The sequence below is a fragment of the Lagopus leucura genome, unplaced genomic scaffold (genome assembly GCF_019238085.1).
Source record: "Lagopus leucura isolate 7727_CA_CO unplaced genomic scaffold, USGS_WTPT01 Super-Scaffold_806, whole genome shotgun sequence".
NCBI lineage: Eukaryota > Metazoa > Chordata > Aves > Galliformes > Phasianidae > Lagopus > Lagopus leucura.
In genome coordinates, this window is record NW_024962260.1 from 5,130,870 (window position 1) to 5,143,203 (window position 12,334).

The 12,334-nt window shown below is 56.5% G+C and overlaps 1 protein-coding gene across 16 annotated transcripts in view; it reads right to left on the bottom strand.

The window, feature by feature from the left end:
• Nucleotides 1–12,334, bottom strand: part of NCOR2 (nuclear receptor corepressor 2) — a 163,922-nt gene that overhangs the window by 43,351 nt on the left and 108,237 nt on the right. For all 16 annotated transcript variants that reach the window (XM_042865994.1, XM_042866009.1, XM_042866007.1 and 13 more), the window contains exons 15-17: nucleotides 5,059–5,183; nucleotides 3,946–4,118; nucleotides 1,780–1,842 (exon numbers count right to left, since the gene is read on the bottom strand). In XM_042865994.1, coding sequence (XP_042721928.1) covers nucleotides 1,780–1,842; nucleotides 3,946–4,118; nucleotides 5,059–5,183 — 361 coding nt within the window. The remainder of the gene's footprint in view (nucleotides 1–1,779; nucleotides 1,843–3,945; nucleotides 4,119–5,058; nucleotides 5,184–12,334) is intronic.

The window sequence follows — 12,334 nt, forward strand, 5'->3', positions numbered from 1 at the left end:
GCACTCCCACACTGCCCTGCCTGCACGGGATGTGCCCACACGGTGCTGCAGGCAGCATCAGGCTGCCCAGTCCTGCCCTTCCGTCCCAGCAGAGGAGGAACAGCACAGGGAGCACCGTCTTGCCTCTGTCCTTCGTGCCAGGAGCACACAGCCTTGGCACGGCCTGGGAGGAGCTCGGATGAGCAAGAAGCTGCCATTGGCACGTGACAGCTTTTGGGAGTGCAAAACTGCAAAACCACTTGTTAGAGGCTGGCAGTGGGGGAAAACCCAGAGCTGGGGCGAGAACAGATAGCAGGCTTAAAGAGTAATGAAGGTCACGTGGAAACCTCCTGGTTCATTGAGTTCAACTCCACTGCTGCTGTGTGGCACAGCCCTGGTGGGGCATGGGGCAATCCTCCCCAGCCTGCCTCCGGCTCCTGCGTGCTTGGGATCCCCGAAATGCCCAGACATTGCCTTGCACAGAGCAGTACCCAGCTCGGCCAGACCCAAAATGCAACGGGGATCAGTGCTGAGCAGCCTGGTTAGCCAAAACCTCCCGCTTTTACCTGTAACCACAGCCCCTGTTCAGCAAGACAGCACCAGAAAAACACGCTACCCCGTAATTATACCCATCTCAGCACATTTTGACAGATGAGTGAATCGAAGTTTATTGCATAATAAAAGTGTCATTAAGCAAGAACTTTCCTCTCGCTAGGTTTTCGTTCCCCCGGTTAACTTTAATAACACAGTACTCCCCTTTATTGTCTCTCCCTACAGACACACTCCTGCCCTCTCCTACTTGGAAGCGCTCTGTGCAGCTCTGCTCTTTCCCCATGAGGCTGCTGGCCCTGCTGCCAGCTCCCCAGCACAGGGTGGGTGCCGGAACACCACCAGCCATCAGCACGCAGCAAACCCCTACCCTATCCAGCTCCCCAGGCCCAGCTTACAGGAGCAGAAACGTGCTCACACACTTCATCTTTCACTGCTTTTAGGAATCCTTCAGTGCACATCCAGCATCAAACAGCAAGAGGCACTTTTCTTGCAACCAGATGCAATCTCCAAAACAAAGGTCCCCACGGCAGCGCTCCCCTCCCGGCACCTGCTCACCCCACGCCTGGCACCGGGCCACGCTGCCTGATTAACGTCTATCCATTAAGTCTGCATCTATGGAGAGCAGCGTGCAGCAACACACAGGATTGGCACTGGGCTGCAAAGAGGGCTGGAATGGTTTAAGGCAAGTGAGCCAAGCGCTTTGGGACATTCAGAGGCAAAGGAATCCAACTGCGCAGCTCCACCAGCACCTGGGAGCTCTGGAACGTGCCACCAGCATCCCTGGAGCAGGTGCACTTCCCAAACAGCACTCATTTCCATTTCAATTTTGCGCTTACAGCCCTCCTGGACAAGGAGGAGCAGCAGTGAGGCAGGCAGGACGCACAGCTGGCAACTCGGCAGCAGAGCAACAGGACGGGATTTGGGCCAAGAGAATGGCGAGCACCATTACTGCAAGGAGAAGTGCAGGCAGGGAGGTGTCATGCACAGCACTTCTAGAGATGGCCTCAGCAAAGGTTTGAATCAGCTCAGGAATGCTGAGTGCCTGCGCCAGGGCTCATCACCACAAGGATGGAGCTTTGGAGAGGTGCGGAACTGAGCCTGGCACCATGCACACCTGGAACATCCAGTGAGGCTGCCATCCCAGGGATCCAAACAGCTCCTCGGGCCCACACGGCACAACCTGACACCCCTCTCGCTTCCCCCCAACCCGTCAGCACCATGCAAGGAAGAAAGAAAGTGGCTTCTTACCCTTCTTTGCCGTTTCCATCTCCTCTTCAGTCCAGCGAGAGCTTTCATTCATCTCCAGAGAGGCTGGGAGAGGAAGGAGAGCAGTCAGCAGGATGGGCTGAGCGAGCCCATGGGCACCACATCCCAAATCCACCCCACACAACCCGTTCCAAACCAAACCACACAGACATCTCAAACTGATGCGGTGGGCACCGCATCCCAAACCCACCCGCAGACGCCGTGCCCCCGGCCCTCCTGCAGGAGGGGCACCGCAGCCCACGTGCAGCACCCTCCCGGGATGCAGCGCAGTGACGCACGGCTCCGCTTTGGTTTCTTTGGGGCTGGAAGCACGGCCAGATGGCTCGAGGGAGGCACCATATTTCCTGCTGAACGGGTGCCACGCTCTCTGGCCCGCCAACAACAGGTACCTAAGCTGGAGCCGACACCGGCTGCGTGCTTTGGAGGTGGCAGACGTGGGGTGGGACCATCACCCTCAGCAGAGATGGAGAAACAGCGTCACCTTGGCGACTCGGGCACATCAACTGCATCTGCCAAGGGAGCCCTGCTGACAGTGGCTGCTGGGGACAGCAACCCTGTCACTGCGCTTTGGGACATCCCAGAGCCTCATCTGGGGGGGACCAACCCAGGGATGTGCAGTAGTAGAGGGCACCAGGGAGAGCAGGGATGGCTGTCACCACCCCACACCCGGTGTGGGGACCCCGGGGTCCTGTGTGCAGCACTGCACACCCGTCCCACTGGCAGCCTGGCACGAGAGCAAACCCTACAATAACAAGCCAGGCTGTGAGTCAGAGGCAAAAAAAACAACGCGGTAAGGAAACAGATTTCCGGTTTGGGCTGCCAATGGGTTATTACTTTAAACAACAGGCGAAGCATTATTTCAACAGTGATGAGAGATGTTTTGACAGTGTCCTTTTAGAATGGAAAACAGGCCGGTAGGTTAGGCTGGAGGATACGGACAAGGAAGGGAGCACCTTCCAGGGCCTGAACCTGGCAGGAGGATGCATCAGTGCCTGAGATGGAGGGATTCCCTCCCCAGGCTGTGGGGCACAGCTGCAGGTGCCACCCGAGCAGGGCACTTCCTCCAGCTCCATAGCTCAGGGAAATGGAGACCTCCCAGCTATGCCCTCCCTGGGACCAGGCGGGGCTGCATCTCTCACTTCCTTGAAGCTGAGTGTCCCCAGTGCTCTCTCATTTACCTGAAGCCGTGTGTCACAAGGCTCAGCTCTGAGATGACTGTGACTGCACAGCAAGGAGCCGTCAGAGCGATGGCCCGCTTGCTTTGATTAACGATATTTACTGAGGTTGTGCAGTTATGTAACAGATGCCTACTGGGAGCTCCGGCATGCTGCAGTTAAACCACAGTATGGTTTTGTGTTGTTTTTTAATGTTCAATCAGTATTTAGAATGCAATAACTTCCTTCGCCAACCTAAATTAAAGCACGATTGGAGACAAAAAGGGTAACCAATTGCTCAGATCTGCCACTGAAATCCGTCCATTTCCTTTTCTCAATCAAACATGGTCTGAAGCCTTTCCTCCCCGCTCACTCAGCTCTGGGATACCAGGATGAAAAATCCCATCTGAGTTACTGGCGTTATCTGCTGCTTCTCTGCAGCACTGCTGAACAAGTTTGAGACGGAGCACAGGGCTCCACTGTGCACAGCACTATTTATATCAGCGGTACGAGAGCAGCGCCCGCCATCAGGCTTCAGCCAGTTGTCAGCAGAGAACAGGGAGTGAAACACCTCCGGGTGATTTATAGCACATGGAACAGAGCAAGCAAGGAACTGCGGGGAAAGGAAACCGAGAGGAGTCACCCTGCTTTATTTTCACTTGCCTTAGGTGGTGCGGTCATAATTTTGTACTTGACGGAGTACAAAACATTGGAAAATCAGCCAAATTCCTTCATTTATTTGCTGCTCTAAGTCAGTTTCCACGGGTAACCACTATCAGGGCTGCAAATGCCAGAGGCAGATGCACACGAACGGGGCTATGGACGCTACAATTCCTGCCTACCCCGAGCGGCCGTCGGATGGGGCAGAAGAGCACTGGGGACAAACATGGGGAGATCAGGGAACCGAGCAGGGAAATGCTGCTCTGGCTCCTGGCACACACCGCCGCTGGTCAGCACAGCACACCACGTGCCCCCTGCTCCCCTAGCTACGCACCCAGCTCAGCGCTCTGCTGCGGCGTGGCCGCCTCCTCGCTGTTGGCTTCGTTGGCCATGGAGCGGGTGATGCGGCCCTTGCGCCGGCCCTGGCTGTTGGCGGTTTTGCGGCCTTTGGAGGTGACGGCTTCCTTCTCATCGTTGTCTTCCCCGGACGTGTCATCGTTTTTGTCCCTGCAAAACCAGGGAGAGAAGAAATCACCGTTGGGCTGGCATCGGTTTTAGGTCACACAACCGTCTCCCTGCACGTGCTCGGGGAGCTTTTGGAGGGGCGGGTCAGCATTCTTTGCACACGCAGACCCTCTTCCTGCCTAATTTGGGGTTGTTGGTGGGGGGGTCGTTCTGCAGCTGGCTGCAGCTCCACCACTGTGTGCACGCAGGGACCTGACAGAGACAGGTTTAATACCAGGCCATTCAAATTCATCACTGCCTCCTCCTCATTTATCTTCCTGAAAAGGACCTGCTGGTAAATGTCTCAGCAGCCTGGATATAATGAAGCCAGATGTTCCTTTAAAGCAAGCATTAAGCCCATTACAGAGCGCTAGCAGCCCGCGTGCCAGCCTCTCCCCGCCGCAGCTCCGGCGCTCCCTGTTAGTTATGACTGTGTCAGACAGCGGGGCGGGTGCAGCCATAAAACCGCTCCCATCCCTCACTCTGGAAGCTCTCACGTTGACATCAATAACACTAAAGGTGAAGCGCCGCGCTCGGCTGTGCTCAGCCACCTCCAGCAGCGCGGGGAGGCTCTCACAACAGCAAAACAAGCCCGAGGAACAGGGCGGCTGTGCGGGTTGAGCAGGTTTAAAAATAAAAGTACATCAGAGAGATGTTTGGGAGCAGCAGGGATGAGAACGAACAGGAGGGCAGGCGCTCCCCTTCCTTCCCTCCTTGCAGAGGAGGAGGTAAGCACACGCAGTCCCGTATGGCGTCAGGCAGCCCTGGACAGCATCCCGTCCTGCATCCTACTGCTGCATCCCACCCCGTGTCCCACCTCACGTCCCACCGCTGCATCCCATCCCACACTACATCCCACATCCCAGCACTGCTGGGAAGGAGCTGGGAGCTCCCACACCCTGGGATCTGCAGGCAGCGGGGACGTTGGGAAGGCTTCACTTACTTTGTCAGTTCTTCTTTGTCATTTTCTGTTTCCTGTTTGTCTTCCTCCTTGTCTCCCTCCTTCTCCTTTTCTTTCTCTTTTTCATCTTTCTCTTCTTGGCTGCTCCGGGGCATTTGCTGCTGTTGCTGCAAAACAAGGCACATAAAACAAAACAAACTCTCAGTGCAGGGCCAGACACACGGCAGCACCTGGGCCAACCCAAACAACTGTGGCCAAACTACACCAGGGGGCAGTGGCCAGGAGGAAAACGTGCTGTGGGGTGCCCATCCACAGCAGGGCTGAAAGCATTTTGGGGGCATTAAGGGGCTGTGGGGTCAGCTGTGGTCATGCCATGCTCTGGCTCCCATGGCAGACAGTGCAGCAGCCCTTCTGTGCCCTTTGGGGGGCAGAGCAAAGCACAGGGGCTGAGCACATGGTGACACCAGGGAGGGATGCGGTGGTTGTGGTGTTCCCAGATTTTGTTTCTACAGCTGCAGGAAGGAGGATGCTGGGGAGGCCCAGTTCCCCTGACCTCCCTTCCCATTGGTGACCAGCAAACAAGAGGAATTTCAGAGAAAAAGAAAATTAGAGGCGGAAATGATTTATTCAGCTATCCTGCTCCTAGTTTATGCAGACAGCAACACCAGGATTAGGTTGGGATTGAGGCCTTAAAGGATCAAACCCAGCAGGTGGTCCAGCACCAGTGTCAGAACCGGTATACCAGTCCCAAACTCCGCAGAGAAGCAGTGGGCACCTGGTGGGAGCCTGGCTGTGAGTTGGAGTCCGGCTGCAGAGGAGCAAGGGGCATGGCCCAGCACGCACTGCCCTGAACTCCCTGACCCCCTGAGTCACACTGCAGGCAGCAGTGAACCCCACATGGGTTCAGCCCCAAGAGGAGCTGCTGGTGATGGCAGGGACCTGCCCAGAGCCAGGCTGCGTGGGAGCGTGAGGAGGAGGCTGTGTCCCAGCCATCGCCTCCCATGCTTCTGCCCTTCCCCATGTGCTGCAGCAGGGGAGCGGTGTCCAGGTTAGTTCTGTAGTGCTTCCACCCCTTCTTCAAGAGTGTTTTGTTTTGGAGAGGAGGACCAGCAGACTCCAGGCTTGTTCTGCGGAGGTCTTAAGCCAAGGTGGTGGGACACCAACCAGAGCTTCTCCCACTGCAGAGAGCATCTTAATCCAAGGATGCCCTCTAGTGCTTGCCCTGCTCCAGCTGGGGCATGGTGCTCAATGCCAGGACTGCGTGGGGACAGAAACACCAGAGGCCACCCAGCCCCAGTGCTGCATGCCCAAAACTCAGCCCCGAAGCCACTGGGACCGACACTGGGCACAGGCAGGTGACAGCTGGGAGTCAGCCCCTTGCCCCACGGCGGCCGTCATCAGGCTGCCCATGGTGCACAGCGCCTATTCTTAGCCCTGGCTGTGGCCCAGCTCGGGATGATTCAAGGGATGGGACGCCATCCCAAAGCGTGACGGGCCAGGAAATGCTTCCCCAATTACTAGCCCATGCTGCCTTCTGATTCACGCTGCCCCACTTTGAGGCGGGCAGGCAGGTGGGTTGGCCGTGGGATGAGCTGCGGGCCAGCAACAAAACTGCTCAATGGAGCCTCCCTTCAAGCACAGTCCCATGGCCCCAGGCAGAGGCACCCAGGGGGCAAAGGGACACGCTCAAGGCCAAGAAAGAGGCTGGTGGCAGCAAGCAGGGTCATCCCTTCCATCCCTCCCTCCCAGGCCAAGCGTTCTTGTTGCCGCCTGCCTTTCCTCCCCAGCATCGCGCTGTTTGGTTTTGCTGCCAACACATCCTGTTTATTTAAAAAGGCCCCGGGACAAATCGCATGCTGTACGTGCAAGCGAGAGCCCAGTCCCACTCCGAACCCGCAGAGCCACGCGGCCTCCTTCACTGCTGCTCCATAATGCCAAACATCTGCTCACCTCCGACCCCACAGCAGTGGGAGGAGCAGAGCGGTGCCAGCCCTGCTGGGAGCCCCCACGCAGCCCCACTGATCCGCCCCACGCAACGACACAAGGACGGCTGCCCACATCATCTCGCCCTGCCTGCCTGGCACATCTCATCCAGGGGACACCTGCTTCCAGGTAGGTCCGAAGACACCGAAGCTGAGAACGGACCAACTCGCAGCACTGCTCACCGCCCCCCAGGTTGCAGCGCCCTGGGTCTGGCTGGGAACAAGCAGCAGCGAGGAAGAGGTGCGGCTCCTCCCATTCTGCTTCCTCCCTTGGTGGGAGGATGTGGGACGCCGCTCCGCACCTTCACCCTCCCCAGCCCCACAGCACTGTGACGGAGCCATACGGATCCAGCCAGGGCCGCCTTGCTGCCATCAGCCCCATCGCGCCCCAGCCCCCAGCACTCACCTCCCCAGCACCCGGCTCACGCTCACGGCCGCTCCCCGCCAGCCCCACCGCCGGCCGCGGGCCCCCGCTCAGCGCCCAGCCATCCAGGCTCGCTGTGCCTTACGTTCTCCGGCTCCGAAGGCTTCCTGACGATTTGCATAGTTAAGCCGTAAACTAACCACAACATTCCTCTTATGATTTTGCAATCTGCTGGAATAACGTGGTCGCTCTAAGTCGAGTCGATGAATCATCATCTATAAACCACAGCTCTCGTCACCAGGGCTCTCAGCGCTGGCTGCAGCCGGCGTGATTAATCCGTGAGGATGCCAAGCTTTAACCTACAGCGCAGGGCTATTTATTTTGCAAACTCCCAAACCTCCAGAGAACCAACTGCTCCTGCCTTCCCCGTCCCCTCCATGGTGACACACACACACCGGGCTGCAGCAGGCGAGCGGAGCCACGCAGACACCTCACTGCCCACAGCACAGCCCAGAACTCTCCACTGGGCTCAGCCCCGTGCCCAGGGCGCCGCTCTCCTCTGACGCCATGGGGGTACTTGGGGACATCCACCCTGAGCCAGCCCCCAGCCTCATCCTGCTGGGATGGGGACAGGGATGGGAGAGTTTTCAGAGGAACTCTTGCCCCAGCACTGGATTTCCTGCTCATGGGATGCCACTTGGCAGCTGGATCACATCCCCTCCATCACCACCATCACCACGCCCTGGGCTCCTACCGAAGGCAACAGGCTGCCCAGGGAGGTTGGGGGTGTTTGCCATCCCTTGGGGTGTCCCAGAACCACGTAGATGTGGCACTAAGGGATGTGCTGAGCGGGCACGGTGGGAATGGGCTGGAGACGGACTTGGGGATCTTTTCCAACCTCAATGATTCTATGAAAAACCACCTCTCATCTGCTCCTCCAGCTGAAAGGAGCGAGCCCCCACCCTGCACTGCCCGGCACTCCGAGAGCTGGACACACCAGTCCCTTACCCACAAGCATACCCCAGCACCTCAGCCACGAGCTCTGCACTCAACATGTTCCCAGCGGTAACCACATCACTACAGATGCTTTGGGCAGAGCTGCCCCCAGCCCCCTCCCCTCTGCAGACCCCTGGCTGTGCCTCTGCCATGTTTGGGGCACTGCTGACTCCCTTCTCCCATGGGTGACTTCAGATTCGTGGCATTTACAACGTTCTCCAGGGGAGCTGGGGCCGAGGTCACCACACACAATCAGAGAGCTGCAAATTAAAACCAGCTCAAGATAAGGCGAAGGCCTGGGGCTGGCTTACCACGTGCCTCCTTCCACCCGCTTTCACACTGGATGCAGAGCACAGGCAGGAGGGGTTATGAATACACATATATGTATCACAAATACGTATATACGCATCACGTAAGCGGCTCCCTGAGCCCGAAGCCTCTGATGCACTGGTCTGGAACGCCTCAGCCCCTGCTGCCACCCACTGCCACAGAGCCAGGCTTCTCATGGTCACATTTAGCACCCTCTGCTCCTGGGAGAAACCACAAATCCAAACAAGCCGCTGCCAAAACAAGGAGGGCAAGAGGAATGTCTGCTGGCTGCACCACTTTGATCGCCCGTGGCCCAGCGTTGGGTTGGATGTTGTTGGCTGGGGAAGTGAACAAGAAATGGGAGGACAGGCTTACATCTGATAAGGAAAATGTTAGGGAGCTCAGCAGGGAGCACAGGTCTGCCCCATGGCCGTGCTGCTTCTCCACTGGGTAACCACAGGACAGCACTGGGGCACAGTGACAATGGAGGAGCGCAGCTGGTAGGCCCTTGGCACCATGCTGATGGACTGATGCCTGGACACGATGACCTCAGAGGTCTTTTCCAACCATAAGGATTCCATGGTTCTATGGCTGGGAGCCTCTTGGCACAGCCAAGCCCAGCGGGCACTGATACATGGGGCCTGGTGGACACCCTCCTATGGCACAGTGATCTCACCCAAGCACGGAAGCAATTGTACAGGATCCTGCTCACGCAATCCCTCCTTAACATCACCGAGGGCTTTTCCATAAGTGGAAATGTTTCTTTTCTGGGTCACTGCTGAGTTTTTTGAGAAGTGATTTGACTGCTTGCAAAGTGAAAATGACCCGAGGGGATGAATGCACAGCATTTGGAAGTGGTGGAGAGGAGCCCCACTTGCTCCAGGCACGGAACACGTGTTTCCTCCTCTCTGTGGTCTGCATTCCATGCTCTGCCCCACTGCCAGGCTCCGCTTCCTGGCTGCGCAGTGACCCCCCCCACTTGGCTCCCTAAAACAGGGGATGGGCTCACAGCTCTCAGTCAAAAACTGTCATTAAAACAGCTCATCCCAAATCTGTTCCTACCCAAGCCCCACCAGGAGGATGCCATCCCCACGCAGTGCAGTGGTCCCGACCCCATCACTACTCACATGAGCATGGGACACTCGCCTCAGGGCTGCAACAACCTGCTGCTGCAGGAACACTGGTCTGAGCGTGGGGTGAGCCGGGGGGGTCACCTCACTGTTACATGACTTAAATTACCACCAAGATGTAATTCAGATCAGCAGCTGGTATTCCATGCTGGTGCCACCACAAAGGAGAGTGGCCACATCCCACCAGCTGGTGCCAATCCCAAATTCTCACTGCTGTCCTTGTGTGGCAGCTGTGGGGACCTGAGCAGCAATCTTCCCACAGCAACGCATCCTTCGGTTTTCCCAAATATGGCCAACAGAGTTCTCATGTAATCACCCCCAAAAGTGCAGCTGGGATTTCAGGAATGTAAGTTTCCACTGTGTTCGCCCATTGAGCTGCCTGGAGGGTGGCAGGGCTAAGGGAAAGCTGTGATGGGGCTGCACCGGGTGTACAGTGCACCTCATGGGGCATCACCAGGAATGGGGTTCAGGAGCAAAGGGAACACAGACAGGAAGAGCCTCTACTGCCACTCCTGAGACAGCCCAGCAGCAGACTGACCGCAGTTCATGTGCTGGGGGGGGGGGGCAGGTTGAATATTAAGAAAAGTTAATTTTCAGAAAGAGCAGTAATGCATTGGCATAGGCTGCCCAGGGAGCTGGTGGGATCAGTGTCCCCAGAACTGTTCAGGAACCACAGGGATGTGGCACTGAGGGATGTGGTTGGTGGGCACAGTAGGGGCGGGCTGGAGTTTTACTTGGTGATCTTAGAGGTCTTTTGCAACTTCAGTGATTCTGTGACATCCCCAAGAGGACACAGCAGGGCTCCAGCCACCTCCAAACCTGCACATCCAGGACCAGAATGAGCCAGACCCATCCCCTCCAAAAACCCCAAATCGAGAAGATCTGGGGAGTTGTTTCAGGACAGATGTCATTCCTGCAGAGTTTTGAGAGCTCAGCATGGCCCAGTGCTTTGGCCATGCCTGGTGCTGATTTATTCTGGAAAGGGAACGGTGCTCCCCACAAGGGATAACTACACAAAGTCCCCTTTCCTCCAGCACGGTTTCAGCACAGCACTCATGCTGCTACAGCCGGGCTGAACAGCTTGCCCAACAGCCCCACTCATGGCAGCAATCGGCAGCTTTAGGGCCAGTGTGCTGCTACAGAATCGGGGCTGTCAGCAGTGAGATGTGCTCAGAAACCCCCTGCAGAGCAACTGCAGAGCCCCCTAGGAAACACACCTGAACAGGCACAGCTTTTGTGACAGCACCACCAAAATGTGTGCTTTTTATCATACACTGAGCACGGGATCAGAGCATCATACCACAATTCAAACTTTTTTTTTCCCCACTGCGAAATTACGCACTTGGAAGTTATTCCTTTTAGCACCAATTCCTTCCTTTCAGGGTTAAATAAGGATTATTTTTGGAAGCATTTGCATCTCAGGAAGCCGAACGTTGAGCACAATGATGCCTTGGATGTGTGCCCCTTCCATTCAGTGCCTGCAGGGCCGTGCCTCGCACCGGCAGCCCGTGTGTTTGGTGACAAACTGGAAGCAGAGCTGTGTGAAGTCCCCACTTTTGGCAGGAGGTTTTTAGCAGCAAGGAGCAGCTTTATGAGGAATAGCCTTTGCCAGGGAATGAAGGGATTCTTGTTTGTTTTTTTTTAAATGTTTTAATAAGTAGGCCACAATGATCATCTTGACACTAGAGGAACGTTATTTCTGCTGGTAATTATCTCTCCTTTTCTCGCAAGCCCCCCGCAGCCTCCAGAAGCAAATAACACCGCCGACCTCTCCATGAGAAATGGCATAAAGCAACAGTGCAGGGCCACTGGAAACACAACTGTATCTGACCTCACTGCTCCTCTCATCTGATGAAATGCCCATCTCCCCTCCCCAGCAATAAATCAATTACATCTCACCTCTGGCATTTAACCACTTCAGCCCTCACAGAACCACGGAATCGCTAAGGTTGCAAAAGACCTCTAAGATCACACAGAGGTGGTGACGCACTGGAACAGGTTGCCCAAGGAGGCTGTGGATGCCCCATCCCCTGGAGGCATTCAAGGCCAGGCTGGACGTGGCTCTGGGCAGCCTGGTCTGGTGGCTGGCGATCTGTACATAGCAGGGGATTGAAATTAGATGGTCTTTGTGGTCCTTTTCAACCCAGGCCATTCTACAATCACCAAGTCAGCTCACCCCCACCGTGCCCACTGACCACGTGCCTCAGTGCCACATCCCCACGGTTCATGAACACCTTTAGGGATGGTCACCCCACCGCCTTCCAGGGCAGACTGCACCAATACCTCTCCACTCTTCCAGAGAAGAAATTTTCCCTAATTTTCCACATGTCCTCAGCAGCAGGAGTGACCACGAAGCACACATGGCACTGGGAACACAGAGCAACCTCTCCTGAAGGCACAGGAGGACGGTCAGAAACCCCAGTGCCCTTCCTGCCGACAGCCTGCCCCCAGCTGTCCCCCCATGCTCATGCTCCCAAGCCATCCTGACTTCTCTGGCCCCAACAGCCCAACATTCTCATTCCCCGTGCTGGATCACA